At 39.9% G+C, this 24,550-nt stretch overlaps 1 protein-coding gene across 1 annotated transcript in view; it reads right to left on the bottom strand.

Moving 5' to 3' along the window:
- Positions 1–17,150: 17,150 nt before the first annotated feature.
- The window catches only part of LOC109213022 (probable adenylate kinase 6, chloroplastic), an 8,177-nt gene continuing 777 nt past the window's right edge, over positions 17,151–24,550 (bottom strand). The window contains exons 2-4 of the mRNA XM_019376769.1: positions 23,213–23,353; positions 18,379–18,651; positions 17,151–17,620 (exon numbers count right to left, since the gene is read on the bottom strand). Of these exons, the coding sequence (XP_019232314.1) occupies positions 17,477–17,620; positions 18,379–18,651; positions 23,213–23,353 (558 nt within the window). The 3' untranslated portion in view covers positions 17,151–17,476. The remainder of the gene's footprint in view (positions 17,621–18,378; positions 18,652–23,212; positions 23,354–24,550) is intronic.

The following is a 24,550-nucleotide window of genomic DNA, read 5'->3' as shown; positions in this document are numbered from 1 at the left end:
GTCCTCAATGACTTTCAACAAAAATAGAATACGGGGAAGGGTAGAGAGTAAAGAAAACTCCCTATGATGCCTCTGTCTGCATGGGGTCACTGGCCTTAGTCACCTCCCTCAGGGTCCTCCAGCTCAATCTCCAAACCCTCAGCCTGGGGGATCACCCCTCTTCTCACCGGTTCTCTGTCAGCCTCCAGCTCTGGTCCCTGTGCTGCTTAAGCTGCTGGAACTTGCTCCTCCAAGAGTAAGTCCAGTGGGATGTCCTCCAGCTGATGCAATCTTCTCTACCTCCTTCCTCAGCAGCTTTACTGACTCCTTTGAGGCCCGAGTCTTCTTCATTTTCTTCGTTTGTTTGCCCAGGTCCTTGATTGTTTTTCCTTGTGCATCCAAAGTGTCCATGATAAGCTTCTGGTTGTACAGGAGCTTCTTCTAGTTGTCTAGAAGCTCCTTTAGTGATTCCTCCACTGAAGCAGGCACCTGAGGCTGTACCAGAGCTGACTGAGCTGCCACTGCGTTGGATAGAACAGACAACTTTGATGTAGCTGCCTGCATCCAGTTGTTGATGCTGGATAGAGTCTGATTAACCCACAGTGCAGTCAGACGGTATGCTGATGAATAAGGCACTAAAGTAGGAAGAGAAGCAAATGGTCCGGAGGGAGGATGTAGCATGGCATTGGAAGGCTTGGAACCAGTGGAAGTGGTGGCTTTGCCCTTGGACTTGGGGTTGTCCGGACCCTGCAGGCTGTACCAGGAAAATAGCCTCTTTGGTTTCACTTTGGTGTCAAAGTCCCTTCCTTCTACTTCTTGATCTTCTAGGTACATGGTGAGGAAGTTTGGGAAGGGATATGAACTCTCATCTTTTCCAACCGCTCTGTTAATCACCTTGGCCATAATATTCCTGACGTTGATCGGGTACCCCTCCATGATAGCCCCTACAATAATAGCTCGGGAGACCGGCATATTACTGTCATGTGTAGTAGGGTCTAACCGGCTGCACACAAAAGTAGACCACCCCTTCGCTTCAAAGCTCAGAGTGTTCCTGTAGATCGGGGCCCCAGGCGTCAGCCAAGCTGGAGTAGTCCTAGGAATAGCAATCGCCAATGCAAGCCAAGGGCACGCTAACTCATCCATAGCCACTTTCTCCAGATACAGGGACTTATCCTTGTCATTGAACCCAGCATAGTCATTTAAAGTCTTGCTATCAAACATAACCTTCTTATTGCAGACTTTGGTCAAATACGTGACCTTTTTTATATGGGCGACATTTGCATAGAATTCCTTGACCAAATGTTCATTTGCATCCGGTAAGTTGCTGGTGAAGAACTTCCACCCCACTCTCTCGTCGAATTGTCTCTTGACATTAGGGTTGTGGGGTAGCAATTCTCGCTCAGTGAACACCCTCTCAAGTGTAAGTGACCTTTGAGGCCACCACTCCCGAAACTTATGGTAGGCTTTCTCACTCACAAACCGTTCTTGCCACACCACAGGGTTCCTTGATCTCACCAACCCCCCTGCTGGGTGTCACCACCCCTCCCGTCGTCCGGGATCTCAGCATCAACATCAGACGACTCAGCAGATGAAGAGGGTGTGGGCTCGTCTCGCAACTGGAATTTCCCTGGAAAGCTGCGGGAACATGGGTTGGTACCGAGTCTCCTTCCGAAACTTCCCAGGAAGGGACATACTCACTACCTTCAGAATGGGATGCGGCTTTGTCCGCAGCTTTGATGGTTTTCTGTAGCTTACCTATAGATTTTTGGACCGCTAGTGGTAACTTGGTCCTTCCTTGTCCTCATTTTGCCCTGCCTCACGAGGATTCAGCCCTCCCTTTTGTTTATCACCTGTGCCTCTAGATCGGGTGATTATCTGCATACATAATCAGTGAAAGCTCATTAGTATTGTTGTTAAAAGAATCATCAAAGGAAAGCAGATGAAAAGTTGACAGTGTTCTAAAAGCAAAGGTCCGCTAACAGCGGGAAAAAAAGGGCGCGGCCGCAGAATGGTTACCGTTGTCCGCGAAAATTGGGTAGCGGCCGCGAAGGACTGGGGTTCAGACTACCCAGTTTCTGAAGCTTGACCACCGCTGACAGCGGAATTTTGGGCGCGGCCGCGAAAGCGGCACCGCAGTTCGCGGAAAAACGAACGCGGCCGCTGACCCAACTTAGCAATTCTCTGAACTTAAAATCCGCAGTCCGCGAAAATAAAAGCGCGGCCGCGCAAAGCAGGCCGCTGACCACGGAAATGCAAATTACTTTTAACCTAACACCACATATGAACGCTGACCGCGAAATTGAGTCTGCGGCCGCGAAATTCAAAAAGAACAAGCACTCTAGGGTTTTCACTAGCATACAAATTAGGCAATTAGGTGGTAAAATAAACAAACCTATCCCCTGTTAGGCATGCATAACAAGTACCCACATGAATTTTTAACATCAATGCCTAGATTATGGGGATTAATCACACCCTAATTAAAAATATGAAGTTAAGACTAAGAGAAAAGAAAAGCAAAATATATAAAATCAATACGATGAATTGAGAATACCAGTTGTGAGATGTGTAGAAGAAAACTAACTCTTGAATAATTGCAATTGAACGACCAACAATAAGATGATGAACAGTGATTTAGGTACAGTGCGAGTCTAGGGTTCGAAAAGGGTAAAAGGGCTAATGACTCTCAATTTATACTAAAAAGTACAGGGACCCACAAACCTACCTGGCGCGGCCGCGAAATTCCACTGCGGTTTGCGCTTTTACCTTTTTGAAGGGCTGTTACCAAGAAAGAACCGCTGAGAGCAGAAAAACACGCGCGGCCGTGAAAGAGCAACACGGACCGCGGAATTACCACCGCGGACGTGAATACAACTTCAGAGAGTTGCTATCTGGACTTTTCAAGTCCGCGTCCGCGGACCATTTATGCACCCGCGAAAGGCTTCCGCAGACCGCAAAATTTTGGAGCGCGGTCAGCGTAATTCTCACACTTTTTAGGCAAAAAATCTTCCAGCAACAGTCCTGCACTGCACAACTTCTTCAATTCCTACAAAAACTTCACAACCAGTTAGTCCAAAACAAAGCCTAAACTAAGAAGAAAATCAAAAAGAAAGAAAAACACATGGGTTGCCTCCCAAGAAGCACCTGATTTAACGTTGCGACACGATGCAGGTTACCATCAATCACTTGAAATGGGTCATTGCCACCACGTGGCTATCATCAAATTTTCCTAGATAGTGTTTGACTCGGTGCCCATTAACTTTGAAACTTTCACCATTTTTATTCTTCAAATCAAGAGCACCAAATGGAGTTACATGTACCACTTCAAAAGGGGCACTCCATTTTGACTTGAGCTTTCCCGGAAACAGTCGTAACCGAGAGTTGAATAAAGAACCAAGTCACCTTCCTTAAATTCCTTACTCCGGGCATACTTGTCATGTAAGTACTTCATCTTTTCCTTATACAAGGACAAGCTGGAATAGGCATGAAACCGGAACTCATCTAGTTCATTAAGTTGCTCCACCGGAGATTTGCTGCAATATCCCACTAAAGATTTAACTTCTTCAGTGCCCACATGGCCTTATTCTCTAACTCAACTGGAAGATGGCATGCTTTCCCAAATACCAGCTGGTACGGAGACATACCAATTGGAGTCTTGTAAGCAGTCCTGTAAGCCCACAAAGCATCATCCAGCTTCCTTGACCAATCAGTCCTATTTGCATTGACAATTTTTGACAATATGCTCTTTATCTCCCTGTTGGAGACCTCAACTTGCCCACTAGCCTGGGGATGATAAGGGGTTGACACTTTGTGATTGACATCATACTTGGAAAGTAAAGTATCGAAGGCCTTGTTGCAAAAATGAGAACCCTCATTACTGATGATCACCCTAGGAGTGACAAACCTTGTAAAAATATTTTTCTTCAAGAAAGCCACTACACTCCGTGCCTCATTGTTAGGCAAAGGTACAGCTTCAACCCACTTGGAAACATAATCAACAGCAATCAGAATGTACGTGTTACCACATGAACTTACAAAAGGTCCCATAAAGTCAATGCCCCACACGTCAAAAATGTCAATCTCAAGAATAGTGGTGAGAGGCATTTCATCCTTCTTGGAAATTCCACCAGCTCTCTGACACTCATCACATCTCTTCACAATCTCACTAGCATCTTTATAGAATGTAGGCCAATAAAAACCACAGCTGAGCACCTTTGAAGCAGTTTTTGCCCCACCATGATGACCACCGTAGGGTGAGGAATAGCAAGCATCAAAATACTCATTTGCTCCTCTCCTGGAACACATCTCATGATCACACCATCATTACAATTCTTGAAAAGATAAGGCTCATCCCAGTAGTAATCCAAGCTATCCCGTTTAAGCTTTTCCTTTTGGTTAGAAGAGAGCTCACATAGGACAATGTCGGTCACAAGAAAGTTAGCAACATCGGCGAACCAAGGCATACTATTCAAAGATACAGAGAGAAGTTGTTAATCCGGGAACGAATCATTAAGTTCGAGGCCATCGCGGGGCCTCCCCTCCTCCTCCAAGCGGGACAAGTGGTCCGCCACTTGGTTTTCACACCCTTTTCGATCAACAATTTCAAGGTCAAATTCTTGCAGCAAAAGAACCCATCTCATCAACCGGGCCTTAGAATCCTTCTTTGTCATCAAGTAATGGAGTGTCGCATGATCAGTATGAACAATCACTTTGGCACCCATGAGATAAGGCCTAAACTTTTCCATGGCAAACACTATGGCTAGCAGCTCTTTTACTGTCACCGTATAAGTAACCTGGGCATCATTCATAGTTTTGCTTGCATAGTACACTGGGTGAAACATCTTGTTCACCCTTTGCCTCAAGACTGCTCCTATCACAACATCACTTGCGTCGCATATAAGCTAAAAGGGTAAGCTCCAATTGGGTGCGGTAATAATGGGAGTGGTCGTCAGTTTGTACTTGAGAAGTTCAAAGGCTTGCAAGCACTCTTCATTAAACACAAACCTTGCATCCTTTTCCAACAATTTTCACAAGGGATTCACCACCTTGGAGAAATGAACCTTCGGTAGAACCCCGCACGCCCAAGAAAGCTCCTAACCCCTTTTACAAAAGTAGGAGGAGGGAATTTTGAAATCACTTCAATCTTCGCTTTGTCCATTTTGATACCGTTCTTTGAGATCTTATGGCCGAGGACAATGCCCTCCTCGACCATAAAGTGGCACTTTTCCCAATTAAGTACTAGATTTGTCTCTTCACATCGGGCCAACACTTTGTCAATATTTCCCAAGCATTCTTCAAAGGAGTCACTCACAACACTAAAATCATCCATGAACACTTCCAATAAGTCCTCCACCAGGTCCGTAAAGATAGCCATCATACATCGCTGGAAGGTAGCCGGTGCATTACATAAACCAAATGGCATCTGCGAGAATGCAAAGGTCCCATATAGGCATGTGAAGGTGGTTTTCTCTTGGTCCTCCGGAGCAATCAAAATCTGGTTGTAACCTGAGTACCCATCCAAAAAGCAGTAGTAGGAACGCCCGGCAAGTCTATCCAACATTTGGTCAAGAAAGGGCAATGGAAAATGATCTATGCGGGTCACTTTATTCAGCTTTCGGTAATCCATGCATACCCTCCATCCGCTGACAGTCCTAGTGGGGATCAACTCATTTTGCTCATTTGTGACCACAGTCATACCACCCTTCTTCGACACACATTGTACCGGTGAAGTCCATGTACTATCCGAGATGGGGTACACAACCCCTGCATCTAGCCACTTGATAATTTCCTTCTTGACAACCTCTTGCATAACCTCGTTCAACCTCCTTTGATGTTCCATGGAGGGTTTGGCATCTTCCTCAATTATAATCTTGTGCATGCAAAAGGCGAGGCTTATCCCCTGAATATCAGTTAGAGTCCATCCAATTGCCTTCTTCCTTCTTTGGAGCACCTCAAGGGTGGCATCTACCTGCACGTTAGTTAAGCACGAAGAAAGAATAACAGGTAAAGTTGAACAAGGGCCCAAGAATTCGTACCTGAGGTGTGAAGGAAAAGGCTTCAACTCCAATACGGGAGGTTCCTTGATTGAGGGCTTTGTTGGTGGAGTCTTTCGGTTCTCCAGATCCATGGAGAGTTTCTGAGGTTCATACGTGTAAGAACCCATTCCTTGTAAAGCATTGACATACTCTACCAAGCCTTCATCCTCAGTTATATCATGGTTCAACAGCTTCCAAAGGGTGCTCCACATTGATCATGGCACTCGTGTCATCAACTATCACCTCCGTCACAAGATCCACAAAAGAGCAAACCTCAGTACTATTCGGATGCCTCATTGATTTACAAACATGAAAGATAAATTTTTCGTCTCCCACCCGGAAGGTGAGCTCCCCTGCTTCCACATCAACCAATGCCTTCCCTGGTTCTAGGAAAGGCCTTCCAAATATTATAGGCACCTCATAGTCGACTTCGCAATCAAGAATCACAAAATCTGCAGGCAAAATAAAGTTGTCAACCCGGACAAGAACATCATAAATAATACCAAGCGGCCTCTTCATTATTCGGTCCGCCATTTGCAATCTCATTGAAGTAGCTCTCGGTTGACCAATACCCAAAGTTTTGAATATAGAGTAAGGCATCAAATTTGTACTTGCTCCCAAATCACACAAGGCCTTTGCGAAATCCGTGCTCCCAATGGTACATGGAATGGTAAATGCGCCGGGATCTTCAATCTTTGAAGCCATCGTGTGCATAATTGCACTCACTTGATGAATCATTTTGATGGTCTCACAATCCATAGACCTCTTTTTAGTTACCAAGTCTTTCATAAACTTGGCATATCCCGGCATTCGCTCAAGAGCTTCCATTAAGGGCACATTGATCGACAAGCTTTTTCATCATCTCAATAAACTTCTTGAATTGGTTTTCATTCTTTTGCTTCGCAAGTCTTTGAGGGTAAGGCGGAGGAGGCCTTGGCAAAGGAGCCTTGGCCTTGGGCACTACCGCTTCTGGTATGTTTATCACGTGTTCCCTAGACGGGTTCACATCATTTTGGGTTTCCTCCACGTTGTCATGAATATCAATTCTCACCTCAGCATTCAAATTCTCTTCATTCACTTTCTCATCAACTGTTGGATCATCATCATTTTGCACTTCAACCTCATCACCCACAACTTCTTTTTGCTTGGAGGTACTTGCTTCACCACCTCTACCACTCCTTGTGGTCACCGCCATTGCATGACCGGTATTGTTCCCACCCTTCGGGTTTACTATCATATCACTAGGTAGTGCCCCCTTAGGGCAAGTGTTCAAAGATTGCGAAATCTGGCCAAGTTGGACCTCCAAGTTTCGGATAGAAGTATTATGGGATGCCAACTGGGCATCGGAGCTGCCATTTTTCTTCATCAATTGCTCAAACATCAAGTCAATCCCCATCTCATTATTTGATGAGCTAGGACCTTTAGACAGAAATGGAGGTAGGTTGTTTGGTTATTGATACATCGGAGGTCTTTGAAAGCCCGGCCCCCGATTCCCTTGATTACCGTTATTCCAACCCCCTCGGTTGTTGTTTCCTCCCCAATTTCTATCGTTATTGCTACCCATGTTGCCCTAGTTGTTCTGGTTGCCCCAATTCTGATTGTTGTTCCCCCAGTTACTATTTCCTTGTTGGTTTTGATTCCCCCAATTTCCTTGGGATCTCCACTGTTGTTGTTGATTCGGAGCATTGCCTTGTTGTCCTTGGTAGTTGTTCACATACTGAACTTCTTCACTTTGATCACCATACCCATCATCTTGGTTGAAACCACTACTACCTTGCTCATACTGATCTGGATTTCCTTGACTTTGTTGACCTCTTTGTCGCCTCTTGTTGACCATCATATTTACCCCTTCCATGGCATTTGGCGCTTGAACTTATTGCAATTGAGCTTTGGCCAACTGGTTTATTGTTGTAGTCAACTCTGTTATTGCTTGGCCGTGGTCATGGAGCTCTTTGTGTAGGTGAATAACATTGGAATCACTTTGTGGCACATTAGCTCGACTTTGCCACACCGAGGAAGTATCTGCCATCTCATCACGTATATCACACGCCTCAGCATAAGGTGTGTTCATAAAGTTTCCCCCTGCTAGTTGGTTCACTACACACTGATTGGTAGTGTTGATGCCACGGTAGAATGTTTGTTGGATCGTTGCTTCAGTCATGTCATTGTTCGAACATTCCTTCACCATCGTCTGATACCTTTCCCAGATCTCATGAAGTGGTTCATTAGGTTCCTGTTTGAAGGCCAGGATCTCATCTCTCAATGTCGCCATATTCCCCGATGAGAAAAACTTGGCTATAAATTTATCGGCCAACTTATCCCACGTGGTGCTGGAATGGTTGGGTAGTCTTTTGAGCCAGTCCAAAGCTTTCCCTCTAAGTGAAAAGGGGAAAAATCTCAGTCTCAATACATCCTCCGACACATTTGTCCGTTTGCTTCCCCAACAGGTATCCACAAAGCCCTTTAGATGTTTATATGCATTCTGATGGGGAGCGCCTGTCAAGTACCCTCTTTGCTCCAATAAGGTCAACATAACATTTGTAATCTGGAAATTGCCCGCCCAGATCTGGGGTGGGACAATTGCACTTGCGTAACCTTCATTTGGAAGCATCCGAGGAGCTACTCGCGGAGGAGCTGGGGGAGGGTCTGGAATGTTATCATTGGCTTGGCGGCCTCTTCTTTGAGCTTGAGGTACTAGAGGCACCTCATCTTCAGCATTATCATCTACCTCCTCCCCCGGAAGAACATTTCTGAGAGGATCATTATTTGCCATTTTGTACCTGAATCGATTAACTCACACAAGTTAGTAAAACAGAAGGAAAGAAAAACAAAACACACAACTAGTCAGATAGATAGCCAAAATGGTTTAACTCCCCGGCAATGGCACGTAAATGATCGGCTCCAACCCTGCACCACTATATAATGGTGAGGAGTGGTCGATGTAGCTTTTACCAGAAAGATCGGGATCGATCTCCACATGGAGTTACTATTGATTGGGAGTTGGGTTTCTAATTAATCTATATATGCGTGTTGTTTTAAATTGCACTTCTAACCATGCTTGGATTTGTTGCTATTCTACTTTTAATGCTACTGATTGCTGAAAATAATCTAAGTATAATATTTTTCTAGGAGTTTTCTCAATTGATAAAAAGCACTAGGGAAGTGACTTACACCTAGGCGGGTATCTAATGGTGTCTAGAATTTAGGACAAGCTTTCTATATTTGGGTTCATGATATAACCTTCGCACGTAATTACTCACTCTAGTAGTTTGAGTGACTTTGCCCTAGTTGGCTTTCTCAAGCCCAATTGGGTGTTCAAACGATGCAAGCAAAATTGGCTCAAGTCAGGTATTACTATCTCTAGGTTTAACCCTTTAATTGGGGCTATCAATCTCTTGAATGCACCTCAATTCCTTGTTAGGCTAAATTTCCTAGACTTAGTCTCTTTTTCTCAAGAAGAGTCTAAGTCATAAAGGCATGAATCAGTGTTTGCAACGACCAATTCTATAATTAAAGCATGAATCGAGCTAAATATCACTAACTCATAAACAATTAAGCCCTAAAATTAAAAACCCATTAAATACCCACACTAGGGTTGGGTCACAACCCTAGCTACTGGGTTTAGCTACTCATAATCAAGGTAAAAATCAAAGATGGATATGAAATATAAGCCATAAGAGTTGATTACAAGAATAAAATCTAAGAATAATAGCTAATGCTGCTCTAAAGTTACTCTAAGTGGTAAAATACGGTTGTTCACGAGTTCCTCTGACAAAAGATGACCTAAAAATGTGAAAAAGATCTATTTATGCACAACTGAAATTATTGGACAAAAATACCCATACGGGGGTTTCACTATCAGCGAAATACTGGGCGCCTCAGCGCATGGACTTTTGCGGCCGCGGAAATATAAGCGCGGACTGCATTTCTTCAATTTTAGACTGGGACTGGGCTAGGTTTCACGGACGGCGTAAAGTCTACCGCGTCAGCATTGGTTTCTATCGCGGCCGCGTAAAATGTTCGCGGACCGCGTTCCTCATTTGAGCTTATATTGCAAGGTCTCTGATTCTCTATCTCGCCCTCAGCGGAATTTGCACCGCGTCCGCGCCTGGTACTTTCGCGGTCACGTAATTTAGGCGTGGTCAGCGGCAGTGTTAGCACTTGGCTGCAGCTTCTCTGAACATCACTTTCGCTGCAGCATATTTTCATTCGCCTTAGCGGAGTATCATACGCGTCCGCGTAATAATAGTGCTGACAGCGCTCCAGTTCCATTATTTGAGCTTGAGCAAGTTCGACTCTTTGTCTCATTTTGACCAAAACCTGCAAGTAAGCACCTTAAGTTAATTTTCGGGAATACTTTTACACATTTTTTATCCAAAACCTGAGCAAAAGAGAGCTTAAGATAGGATAAAATCCATAGCTATCAGATAACGGGACCATCAAAACTCCAATCCGAGGTCAAATACTAAAAAGTCAAACTTGGTCAACTCTTCCAATTTAAAGCTTCCTAGCTGAGGACCATTCTTCTAAATCAATAGTAAATAACCTGAAAACCAAAACTGACGATTCACATAAGTCATAATACATAGAACGACGCTAATCAAGACTTCAAATAGTTGAACGGGATAGAAATGCTCAAAACAAACAGTCGGGTTGTTACAAACTACACCTTAGGATTTGAGTCATTTGTGCTAATTAGGTCATGTGAAGACCGTGTACGCGAGGTGACGAGTACGTACTCGGGCTTAATTGTGGAAATTTGACCATTTTAGGATCTTAGGCTCTTATGTCCATTAAAAATAAGGTTGTCTTATCATGTTAAATCCTCCACTTATTAAATTCACCCTTACGTGTCTTATTTGGAGTTGATCGATTCATGCTCTACCATTGTTGCCCATAAACTCTGATGTGCCTTAATTAAAGTTATCGTCTCTCTTATTGCCATGCTATCCTTTCTGTAATTGCTTACCCTTAACTGAATTTATTATTATCTTTTCCGTAATTGCTTAACCTTAATTGAATTTATTATTATCTTTTCTGTAATTGCTTAACCTTAATTGAAGTTATTATTTTCTCTTCTGTAACTGCTCAACCTTAATTGAAGTTTTGTTATCCCTTTCATCGTTGACTTATCCTTATTTGGAATCATTGATTCATGCTATCTCTCTTATTGCCGAGTTGTACTTAGGTGGATTCATTGTTGCACATTATCTCTCCCCTTGTTGAGCCATTCTTATTGAGAACACTATTCCCTGTTGTGTCTTTTTTTGTGAGATTGTTCTTCCATTTCTTTGTGCTCTGAAGTTCTTGTGTTGATTTACTTATCGTACTCCCGTGTTATTGTTGTTGTTGATGTTGTACTCAGTGTTGTTGAGTCGAGGGCTATGCGTGGTTCTGGTATTGAAACTATTTTGAGGAAATGTTGTGGCATGTAAGTACATGTTGTGAAAGTCATTTTATTGTGTTGTTATGTTTTGACACACGTGGTATTGTTGAGAGGATTTTCGGGGTATTCGCATTTGAGTTATCCGTGTTGTTATTATTATTGATATTTGCACATGCAGTATGACAAGGCGAGCTATATATATGGGTTTGCGCATGTGGAGAGACAAGGTGGGATTATTATTATGCGCGTGGGGCGAGACAAGGCGTACTTTTACTTTATTGTTGCGCACGTAGCGAGACAAGGTGCGCTATGTTTGGAAATGATTTGTATTGACTTGTGATAGCCTGGGGGGCTTGTTATTATTGATATTTGTGTAGTGGTGTGCCTACCTTGTGTGAGTTATACCTTGTACATTTTTTTTGTAATCGTTTCTTATGTGTCATTTATTGTCTCTACTCTTACTTATTGACTTAAATGTGTGATAGAACACTTGTACAAGCATCACGTAATTAATCACCCATATCGGTTTAAGAAGATGAATTCTAATATTATTGACCATTTATATGTACTCCCATTTACTTGCCTTCTGTGTGAGAGTTGTTCTATTTTGGCACGTGAGTTGTCCGTGTGGTCATGAGTCATTATTATTGTTGGCGCGTGAGTTATCCGTGCGGATATTTGATATTGTCACCCCCTTAGCACGCGAGTCATCTGTGCGTTTATGAATTGTAATGTGGGCACGAGATGCCAAGTAATTAGAGTTCGCGAATCGGGACCCGTGAAGTGTGACTAAGAGGTGAAGTACCTCGGGAAAATCTTTGAGCAAATCTTGTGTGGAAGGGGTTGCTCTTATTGAATTGTTACTTGTTCCCTTTACTTGATTTCACCATATCCAAATCGGGTTCAGCTTACTCTATGGTATTATTACCCGTTGCCCCCTATTGCTAATCGATGTTTCTAGGGCTTTATTACGGGTATTGTTTTTGTTAACTTTACCATGCTTAGCTTTATATTGACATTGTTTTCCTGTTAGTTTCACATTCATACTTGTACAGGTTATTTAGTCTAGTAGGTGTTTTGACTGTCCCTCGTTGCTACTTCACTGAGGTTAGTCTTGATACTTATTGGGTACCATTATGGTGTACTCATGCTATGCTTTCTGCATATTTTATGCAGATCCATGTACCTAGGATGTTTTTTGGTCATTATCTAGCTAATCGGGCATTGCTGCGGAGACTCAAGGTAAACCTGTCGTTGCGTTCGCAGGCCTCGGAGTCACCTTCTGAAATTTTACTTGTACTGTTTATTTCTATTCCGGAACAATTGTACTTAGGGATTTTCTATAAGCTCAGTTGAGCTTATGACTTGTACTACTGGTTTTGGATATTGTATTGCACTTGGGATTTATCGGTTTACTATAGAAATTTCAGTTTCATGCTTACTAGTGGTTTCTGGTTAAATTCTGTCTTTAATTCAGTAAGTGTTAGGCTTACCTAGTATTAGTAACTAGGTGCCGTCACGACATCCTACGGAGGAAAATTGGGGCCGTGACACTAAGCTCCAGTTTCTTTACTTATATTTTGTAAACTTTAAAAGCATGAAGTGCTTCTGATTTATTAAACAAAAAATAAAGATACATATATCTTGAATAGTCATAAAAAAAATATCTTTCACCATTCAAGCAAGGGGTAGGAAAAGGTTCACATATATTTGTATGTACGATCTCAAGCAATTGAGAACTCATTTTGGCACCTTTCGTAGATTTGTTGGTCTGCTTGCCCTTTGCCTCGTTCACACAATCCCAAAGCAAAAAAAATCAAGAGTTTTTTAGAACTTCATCATTAGCTAACCTTTTAACTCTATTAACAGAGATGTGTCATAATCTCTTGTGTTAAAGATTTGATGAGTTCTTATTAATAATACATTGCTTAGCCCCAATTTCTTTACCATGCAAAGTTAAAATATTGCATTCAAATGTTGGGTCTAGCTCAAGTTTATATAATTTTCTATTTAAATTTTTAAAATCAACAACTTTATTATCTTTCAAAAGTTTTACTAAATGATAATAAAAATCAAAATCGTATCTACTAACTGATAGTCCTGAAAGAGAAATTAAATTTCTAGAAAATAATGAGACATAAAAGTGTTTTTCAAGTCTAATTGAAATCTTTTCTTTAAAATAAGCCTATAAGTCCTCATGTCTTCCAAACCTGAACGCATCTTATTGCCAGAATAGGTTTATTGTTAACCTATCGGCGTCATGAAAGTTAAAAACCCATGCATGATTTTGGCAACATAAATTGTAGAACCAGAATTAATCCACCATATTTTATCAAAAACTTCAATAAAGCTAAATTCATAACATACAAAGGTACAATTACCTTTCTTCTCAAGTAATTCCTTGTATTCAGACAATATTTCTTCTAGTGTCTCTTCTTTCTGCAGAAACGAAAAATATCTTTGTCAAAGTGTCTTTCTTCTTTATGGTAACACTTTTGCCTTTATTCGCATTTCTCTTATCATGAGTCACCAAATTAATACTTTCAAGTGTCTAATTCTTCACCCTCTTTTCTTCTTGAATACACATGATGAAGAGCTCATTAATTGATCATTTATCTTTACGTTTGTTACAAGAAATATTGAAAGGATTATATTTCGTAGGAAGAAAATTGAGAACAAAATGTACAAGAAATGATTCAGACATATCAACCTCAAGAGATTTGAGTTTAGCAGCAATGCCTCTCATCTCCATAATATGCTCACGCATCATACAGCTTATGTCAAAAAGTTATACTTGAGAGTCTCTTCAGAAGGGTGCTGACTAATGCCTTGTCAGAGCTTACGAATTGTTCATTAATTGCCTTAATTTAAGCTTTGCCTTAATTACAAACTCCTAATGCTTTGACTTAAATAGGTTTGTGTGAGCATTACACTTAGGCAATTGGATCGTACTCGCCTCTCATAATTAGCTACTTGACTCAATAGGAATTAGTGGTTCGGCCACACGGAGTGCCAGGTCCAAATCCAGGCACCCTAAAGTTTAGAAAGAGTCTCTCCTCTTATTTTAGTATAATTGTAATCGAAAGTATTGGAATTCGAGCATTCTAATTGTAACGATCCGACCGATCGTTTTGAGCATTTGTACTTCGCTCGGTGATTTGAGACAGCTCCATATGATGTATTATGACTTGTGTGAATCGTGAGTTTTGGTTTCAGGTTATTCGGAATCTATTTGGAAGTATGAATTTTATGATTGAAGCTTTAAGTTGGATGAGTTGACCAAGTTTGACTTTTGTGTATTTAACCCCCGAACAGAGTTTTGATGGTTCAGTTAGCTCCGGATGGTGATTTTGGACTTGGGCGTATGTCCGAATTTGCATTTGGATAATTCTAGAATGATTCGGCACAAATTGGCAAAAGATAGAAATTTGAAGGTTTGAAAAGTTCATAAGTTTGACCAGGAGTTGAATTTGATGATATCGGGTTCGTATTGTGGTTCCGGGAATTGAAATAGCTTTGTTATGTCATTGGGACTTGTGTGCAAAATTTAACTTCATTCCGGGTTGATTTGATATGTTTCGGCGCGAGTTTCGGAAGTTGGAAGTTCAAAGTTCATTCAAGTTTGAATTGAGGTGCGATTCATCATTTTGATGTTGTTGTGTGTGATTTGAGGCCTCGAGTAGGTCTGTGTTATGTTATGGGACTTGTTAGTATATTCGGACAGGGTCCCGAGGGGCCCGGGTGAGTTCTGGACGAGGTTCGGACCATTTTTCATTCTTATGCTGTTGCTCGTAGTTGCCGGTACTGATGTTACGCACCTGTGGTTGAATTTGCGCAGGTAAGATGGTTGCACAAGAGACAAAGGAGTCGCAGGAGCGGATGTGGAGCTGGGAGTAGGGCTCCGCAGATGCGAGAAATGGGACACACCTACGGAAGCGTAGAAGCGGTGCGTTGGGTCGCAAGGGCGAAGAAGTTCGCAGGTGCGATGGTAGTGCCGCATCTGCGGGCGCACAGATGCGAAGTGTTATTCCGTAGATGCGGTGCCAAATGGGTTGTGAGGTTCTCGCAGAAGCGAGATTAATACCGCAGAAGCGGTGGTCGCAGATGCAACAATATGACCGCATATGCGGAAATGCTGGGCAGAACTATATTTTTGAAGTCTTGGTTCTTATTTCACATTTTGGGATTTTGGAGCTCGGTTTGGGAGACTTTGGAGAGAAAATTCACCATGTGACTTGGGGTAATCATTCTTGACTCACTTGTGATTATATTTCATGAATCTATCCTCGTTTTTGGCATTTGGTTGATGATTTTAAAAGAGAAACTGGGAGTTTTGCCTAAATTTCATAGGGTGAATTTTTGAGTTTTGAACGTTGATTCGGAGTTGGATTTGAGTGAAACTAGTATGGTTGGACTCGTAATTGAATGAGTTATCTATCCATTCTAAATGTAACCGGATGGTTTTGGTGTTGGCACGTGGCCCACCCGTTAAATTAAGGGTATATATGTTTAATAGTATAACATCAGGGGTCTGGTTGTCCTAATAGTATAACGGAGGGCTTTTTTAAACTATTGATGATAGTAGAGGGACAGATCAGACCTGAGTAAGCCTGTGGCCTTAAAGGTTTACTATCTCATTCCAGATAAAGCCGTCAATATGGCCTCTATTTTTCAACTTTCATACAATATTCAAATAAAAAAAAATATATATAACTACAACAGAATATAATTTACCTACAATTTCGTAAATATATTGTATGTCATGTCTTCTTCTTCTTCTTCTTCGAGTTTCAATCTGAAATTCAGCCAAAATCAAGTCTAATCTTCACCAAAACACCCTCAAAAATTGAGATATAAGCTCCAAACAATATCCCCAATTGTTTGCAACAACACCCAATCCGAACAAATAATGATTTTTGAAAATCCAAATGCAATTTCAAAACTTCAAAGCTTTAATGGCTGTAAATGATGGAAACTCTATACAGCAAGAAATCCATTGATGAATTACTACAATATCTTCGTCTTGAATGAGTTGCAATCTTTGTTTTGTGAACTCTAAATTTTATAATAACCGATTAAGTGAAAGTTCCACTGCCCGAAATCATATTCTTTTATTAAGATCACACTACTAGAGTGGACAAGTATAAAGGAATAAAGAAATAACTGATATTCCTTATTCAATTCCTAATATAAAGGGATATTCATTTAAAACTTATCTGTATATAATTGGTAAATTATATATGACCATGTAATTAAATTGGAACTTGAGCACGGAAGGTAATAAGATTTCAAATAATATGGGAATGTAAAAATCCCATTAATCATGATATTATAAGAAGTTCATAAAACAGTGGCGGAACTTTATAAACACAAGAACATGATGAAAAGACGAAGACGAAAAATCATCATGCTAGTCTGAGGACTTAATGAAAATATTCTTATACTATTATAAAATTTATATATATGTAAAATATATGTACTCTTTGTGAGAACTTATAGATATTCTAATAATAATCATGCTATATTTGGTAACAAAAGAAACCAAAATTGTGATGTATTTTATTTCAAGGAAGAAACATATAAAAGAACATGTTTATAGGATCCAAAGGCATAATTGTCTTCATACTGAACAAACCCTTTAATCTTAATCAATTGCAGTGTATAAACGAAATACGAAATCCATATAAGCGTATATGTATACAGACAGAAGCGCGTTACGAAAGGCAAACAAGTAGGGATCAACACATTGTAAATGCAAACAAAACACGATAAGTAATGAATACCAACTTGAATTACACTCTGTTAATACAAGCAAAGCATATTTTTGGTTACCGATGAATTAAATGTATCCACTATTGTGACACCGCTATCACACGACGTACTAAGGTAAATATACAGCTCCGGTGACCTTACAAGAAATATTATACAACTGTTACAGTTGCCTTTGCTTAATACAATTATACAACTGTGGGGGAGAAAAGGGTTGGAGAACCCCGTTATATATCCTGATTTTAAATACAATGCATGAAAAGAATGAACCTATAACACTAGTACACCCTTACCGACAAGACAAAGAATATCATGCTGCTGCAGACTTCTTATCCTCATCGTCATAGATATTCAAAGCCTGAAGCAACTTCGGCCACGACTCTGGAATTCCTCCAGGGAGATCAAACTCCAACAGCTTACCCCGCCTGCGATAAAAGTCCTCCACTGGTCGGCTCTGCAGGAACAACATAATACACCCAGCATTTGATTAGTGCATATGACTACCCAGAAAGCAAACTGAGACTAAAGTTTGTACTATATTGTCCTGGAACATATCAGGATATGAAACAACAGCATAAAATAAGAAGGAAACAAACACAAGAAATACAACTCCAGGAAGAGGAACCACTGCACAAAAGAAATGAATATCAGGACAAACAAACATCTTTGGCCACTTCGAAAGAACAGTGCACAAGAGCAGCTCCAACACAGTCAACCAATTAAAACCTCAATTCCAAACTAGTTAGCATCGGCTAAAAGAAAGAAGAATGAAATGGAATAAAGGATATCTGAATGCCACGCTTGACTCATAAAAATATCAATGCCGGACTTGACTGCACACGGATATCAAAAACAGTGATTATCTTTTGATTTGACATGTTACAGGAAAAAGTTAAATCAAGCAACTGCTGCAGTCAACTGCTTATATAGTTGTCCTCTACATATACAACTCATAATTTCTCTCACTAATACATTTTTTTAAAGTTGTAGTGACAATTTTTTGTTGTTTATGCAAGTATCACAAAGTTTATAGTGATAAAAGGAATATTAGTTGGGGTCTATTCACCACTCAACTACATGAAGAGAACACAGTTTATAGCGATAAAAAGGATAATAGTTGGGGGTTTTATTAACCACTCTACTACATGAAAAGACAACTTACACATCATGAGAAATGATAAATAAGAGAGAAAAGTTGAGGTAGAGCAATACCGTTTCATGGTAGATGCGGAGGCGTTCCTTCACAACATCTTCGGTGTCATCAGACCGCGTAATAAGTTTGTTTTCACAATGCGGAGGAGGGAGTAGGGGAGGCATGTACATTCTAGTTTTGTCGTCATCAGCCTTGATATCAATGCATGCAACATTGTAATTACCTCCACACTCGCTACAAATCCTTCTTCCTAAGCACTTAGCAATCAATGCATCTTCCCGGAGCTTCAAATTAATCACCAAGTCGATGTCCGTTACTCCCTCTAAGATTTCCTAAACAACCAAACAACACATGAAGAATTGGATTCAGAAGATATACTTTGTATCTTTACTGGGAGATGAAATTGATCGTAACAATTTCAGTGCACAAAACAGCTAAGATATTAACCAGATGAGCAGACAACCATGGACTACTTACACTGCAGATAATTCTTGGCTTGGACCTTTACACAGATCAGATCTGTTTCATCTCTAGGTCCAACAATAGAGGAAACAGAACCTCCAACTATAGGAACCAAGGACTGCAGAGCGCTTCAATTGTAGTACAAGGTCTGACTGAACTAAAAAAACAATTTTACAAGGGAAAAGGTGCAATGTCAAGTGGTAGGTGAAGTCAACAAGGTCCAGAATATAAAATAGCCTTGCTTGAACACTTGACGACAAAAATTCAGCTTTTGCTCATTGGATCCCAGTTTGTTAACAGAATTTCAAAAGCAGTCACTAATTCTGGTGGCAACAAAGATACGACCGGTGACCTTAGGAGCTTTGGCCAAAAATAACAAAATTCCAGAGAGTGATGGGTCCAGATCTAAGCATCAAGATGAAAGAGATTGAGAAGATATACAAGTCTATGACACTACATGTAGTTGACTATTATTAATCTGGAAAAAGCAAGCAATAGAAGAGACATACAGCCGGGAAGAAAAGAAGGGGCTGCAGCTCCGACAAAGTCATATTAATGCTTCTGTTGGGAGCTTTTGGTCCCAAGAACAAGAAAAAATGAAGATAATCCTAGAAAATGATCGGAGGTGAGGCTAGGCCAGACTGACCATCTAGGCTCAGCTAGAGGCTTATCGATGAAACATTCAAAAAGCACAGGCATATTTGGAACTATTGCCCATTGACAAGATGCAGGGCACATACATAGCTCAGTTTTGGTCTTTACACACCAGGAAATAATATTTATCTACCCATTTGACACACCAAACAGTAAAGTCCACCCCAACATCACCGCAAAATAGTGGATCGTAGTTTACACATATCTTGAAAGCACAGGCATTTTGGGAACTATTGCCCATTGACAACATGCAGGGCGCAACATAAATCAGTTTTGGTCACGAAACAATATTTATCTACCCATTGACTCACCAAAACAGTCAAATTAACCCCAACATCACCGCAAAATAGTGGATCTTAGTTTACACATATTTTGAAAGGGAAATGGTAGTGTCACAAGAACAATTCTGACATCTGCCATACCAGGTACAAGAAGTCAATGATCAAGAATGTTTATCAACGAGATACGAGATGTCGAATCTGAAAATGATATGAACTGTAGAACAGAAAAGAAGAGAGGAGCCGACAGACATATCTCCAGGCCCCAGCATCCTAATTTTACTTTGACATTTAAGACTTCAGAGCCTGGGGTTTTACTAGTAAGTGGACAGTTATGGCGGTCCATACATAATTTGAGAGATAAAGGGTCGATTGACATATCACACGAATTTCTGAACAGGGTGAAAATACAAGAACTGGAACGATTAAGAATTACATCAATGACTGCGTATATGCATATAGTATATAAGCAACAAACACTTTTCACATAGATACATTTATATGCAGTCGTCGATTGAAAAGGAATAAATCAGGCAGCCTGGGGATTCAAGCTCCAAGCGCAAATCATTAGATAATTTATTTATCCAATGAGCAAGTTGATTTTGGACAAAAAAACAAGTGATCAAGTATTCTCAGTTCACAATACTGACAGTAAAACACATATATATATATATGGTTGAGAAAAACCAGCAAATGAACAGGTTTAGGAATTAAGAATGTATCTCTCATGGAGAAGATAGTGAAGTCTGGGTACAACAAAGTTGCTCTCACTTCAGACCTATGTTGCTCGGACTCGGGTATGGGTATCTGATACGGGTGCGAATCTAAAGGTCGGATTGTTCATCACATAAATTTTAGGATTCTAGGTATGGATCCAAGTGCTGGATACAGGTGCTGGAATACAGCCAGTAAACGCATATTACGACATATAAAGTGTGTGTGTGTATATATATAGATGTAGTCAAAGCACCTAAGGTAAGTTGACCAAATCCAGTGTGGATCCTACACCCACGCCCATGTCCTGTCGACACGGATGCGACGGGGATTTTGAAGAGTCGGAGCAACATAGCTTTAGACTCATGGTAAAGAAAGAGCAAGATAGGGGAAATGACTGACCAATAAAGCAATAGGGGATTAGGACTGACTAAACATAAACTCAGGAAGACATTTAAAAAACTTAAACTCATGAAGAAAACTTTAACCAAGAAGAATTTTCTGTTGCTGATTTTGGTTTCAGACTAACAGAAAACAACAGCTTCAAACACAAGGAAACCCTCACGTTGCTAGTATTGATAATACTACATTAAAAAAAACAAAGTTAATCAACCCAAAACAGTTGGGAACTCAAAAGTCAGCTGAAACCATCATCTTGCTTGGACCTGCAATGAGTTCTCTCTAAACTGGTGAAGAGACTCCAGCAAGCAGCCCTAGTACAACAAACCTTATATCATTAGTGAAGACATCGAGTTGACTTCGCATGAAAGAATGCCTAAAGATAACCATGCTCTGGTCCTAGCTCTTTCCTTATTTCAATAGTGAAGAAAGGAGAGGGGTTTATAACCAGTACATAAAATCCAGAAACTCGACAAAGATGCAGCTTTCACCCCTATATCTGAATTAGAATCTCCCTACATATCCATGCTTAAACGTTTCTGTTTATCTTCTTTTGCGTGAGTTGACATTTTTAGTTATGGGACGTGAAAAAATATCCAAGATTTTCTCTCAACAGATTCAAGTACAGCAGCCAACAAATATGACAGTACACCATATTGCTTTGCAGCTCTAATAGCAGCTAGTTGACTACATCCTCAATTAGTTCATCCCTCTACCTTCTGATAAGCTGTTCCTTTGGTATGAAGTTATTGACAACTTCAATAATCTAGAAGTTGTTCTAATCCCACAAATATTGGTGCGGCAGTCAGTCACAGATAACATTATAATAAATAAAGCAAGGAAGAAATAGAAGATGGGTTAAGCAACAATAGCAAAGTTCTACAAAATATAGCAGTTTAGCCTCTAATCAAAACAAAGGAAGAAAACTCTAAGGGTGAAACTCTTTTAATCAGTAACATGAAACAGTAAGCCTGTAAGCCTTTTAAAACTGACACATAATTCTAACAGAAAATGCAATCATTCAACCACCAAGCTATTAAATCAACAAAAAGCGCCATAGAAGTGCTCACTGTCCATAATTGCACTAATGCAAGGGCGTTTAGTTCTGAGATTATATTTGGCCTTTGCTCTCATACAAGGTGGAGAAACAGAGAATAAAACCATGACTGAAAGGCTAAATTTTTTAAAGAGAAAACATTGGAACATATCCTCAATGCTGTTTGTGCCATCCTTATTACAAAAAAAATAGTTCTCTAGGCCTTGAGGACAAATTATTAATTCTATAAAGTTACGAAAATAACCAGCTAATGCGCACAATTAGCAAGAATAGTGACAGAAAATTTTTATGCCAGTGAAACAATCATAATAGTCACACAATTATAGGCTTGACGTAAAGAAGGTAGGAAAGTATAAGGCAGTTCTGAGAAGAGGTTTAATGTGTTATAAAGACTACCAGTAATGAAAAAATCTGGTATGCACATAGTTAAAACTTTTTAAGGACATTACTTACATGATGACATAAGAATAAGAAGCAAGCTCTAGAAGTTTGTAGTAGCAATTAAGAGAACATATAAGATGATATACATGTTTGCTCAAACAAGCCACAAATATTGACAATTAATTACATAAAGCTGAAATATAATAAATTGTGAAAATGTGTTGCAAGGACCCTCGTCCAGAGATCAGGTTTCACTAGAAGAACCCAGGAAACAACTAATAAGATATGCTTAATGCAGATATTTGCTCTTATCTCCCTAGATTTCATCTATAAGAGCGATAAGCACTGGTTAAAAATGTCTGCAAAAGGCTTAAATAGTTCAGAGTTTTGCTCTTTGCAGAAACTTAAGACATAAAATAAAATAAAAAGTAAAAATTAAAAAAACATATTTCATGTAAGATCAAGCACCATCAACATTCTACTCTAATTACCCCAACTACAAAGAGCTGCATTCTTTAAAATTTCACCCTATTGAAATACCATGTCAAGCTTTCTTGTTGCTTTATAACTTTTGTACTTTATTCGTTCAAACAGCAGATTCAACATGGTCTGAGAAGCAATGTTCCAGGTTCAGCCATAACCAGTAACACATCCTTGCCTATATAGAACATTCATACATTTCCTCTATGCAAGCCTCTGTAGCAGATGCCAGACAGTGAAAAGAAAGTATGGCCTATTAAAGTAGATAGATGTACGAGATCTTAACCCAGTTAACACATGTAAACATAAATGTTAACAATACACATATAAATAAGAAGTATCATAAGGAAAGGATTTCATTCAGATTAGTAGTTAACCCTATTGGAAATGTTTATCCAGCAACTGCAAATATCAATCTGGACATAGGTTAATGTATCTTTGCAAATTATTACAAAATAACTGGCTCACCGCCTGATGTATAGTTCGAGGAAATCCATCAAGAATAAATCCTGCTTCACCCTTAGCTTCTCCAGCTTCAAGTCGCTTGGACAGCAAATCTATTATAATTTCATCTGAGATTAATTTCCCTTGGTTGACAATATCGACAAGCTGAAAAAGAAGGAACAAAGTAAATAAAGAAAATTAGTCAATAGAACAATTTTAGAGGGGAAAAGAGGATAGTGAAAATGAAGAGCACAATCAACCAAAGCTGATATATATGTAGACTGTAGTTTCATATTTTTACATACTCCTATAAGCATAGGAATCTGACTTGCCTTACTACAGAAGTAACTCTTTCAGTTATTCAATACAATAGATTGAAGTAGCACCAAAAGCATAGATCTGTCACTCTCTTATTTGTTTATCAGACAAAATGATATTCATTTATTTTATTGGAAAATATGCCAGAATTCATGGGAAAGCAATATAATACTCCTGTGACCAGTATTGTTTTCTTTGACTTTGAAGATTTATTATCTGTTGACGATTTTCTTTTAATGATTATATCGTCCAAGGTCAGGGGAACAAATGCTAAAAAATGATTTTAAGCAAAGACCTAAAATATACAGCTGAATGTAAGAACTACTACATATTTATCTCTCACGCCACTGACATGGGAAACTTGCAACTTCCTGCTTTCTTATTTAGTTATTACCTCACTCTAAAAGATGCCATAAACCCTGTTGCAACTTTCTCATTTGCTCATGGTTGCCATATTATTATACAAAAGTGGCTTCTGATTTTACCATTGAGTAAGTTTGAAATTAAATCAAACTTTCTAAAACAAGTTAAAGATAAAAGGTTGGGGGTGCAGCGGAGGAGGACGCGAAAAGTTTCACCATTGAACCTGGTATCTAGGTTGAGGTTCCCAATGCTGATTTTTGATCCATGATCTTACTTTACTTCTATAAGCTCTGGCGTTTTGGCCTGCAGACTTTATGGAAGTACATTTTTTTCTGTTAAACTAGACTTTTGATAAAGCCGTGTATGGTTTGTTTATTTAGTAGCCAGTTTCTTGAATCCTACACTAGATTACAAACAATAATATTTAGAAGGAAAAATTTATTCGTATTGACTGCTTTTCTGCAGTCGGGGGAAGAAGATTCTAGACTGATGAATCCGATAGCAATTAAACCATAAGCAGATGTCATCTAATGTAGGCCTTGTAGGAATCCTTCATTTTATTACAAAGTACAGATATCAAAACCACAGGTCCAACTTCATAAATAGTTTCCTAAATCCTTCAGGCAAAAGATGGAAACTTTTTCCACTTCATCACTTAAATATCCCCCCCCCGCCCCACCA

The sequence above is a fragment of the Nicotiana attenuata genome, unplaced genomic scaffold (genome assembly GCF_001879085.1).
Source record: "Nicotiana attenuata strain UT unplaced genomic scaffold, NIATTr2, whole genome shotgun sequence".
Taxonomy (NCBI): Eukaryota; Viridiplantae; Streptophyta; class Magnoliopsida; order Solanales; family Solanaceae; genus Nicotiana; species Nicotiana attenuata.
The sequence above is the reverse complement of the archived record's forward strand: the minus strand, read 5'-3'. Positions and strand labels throughout refer to the sequence as shown.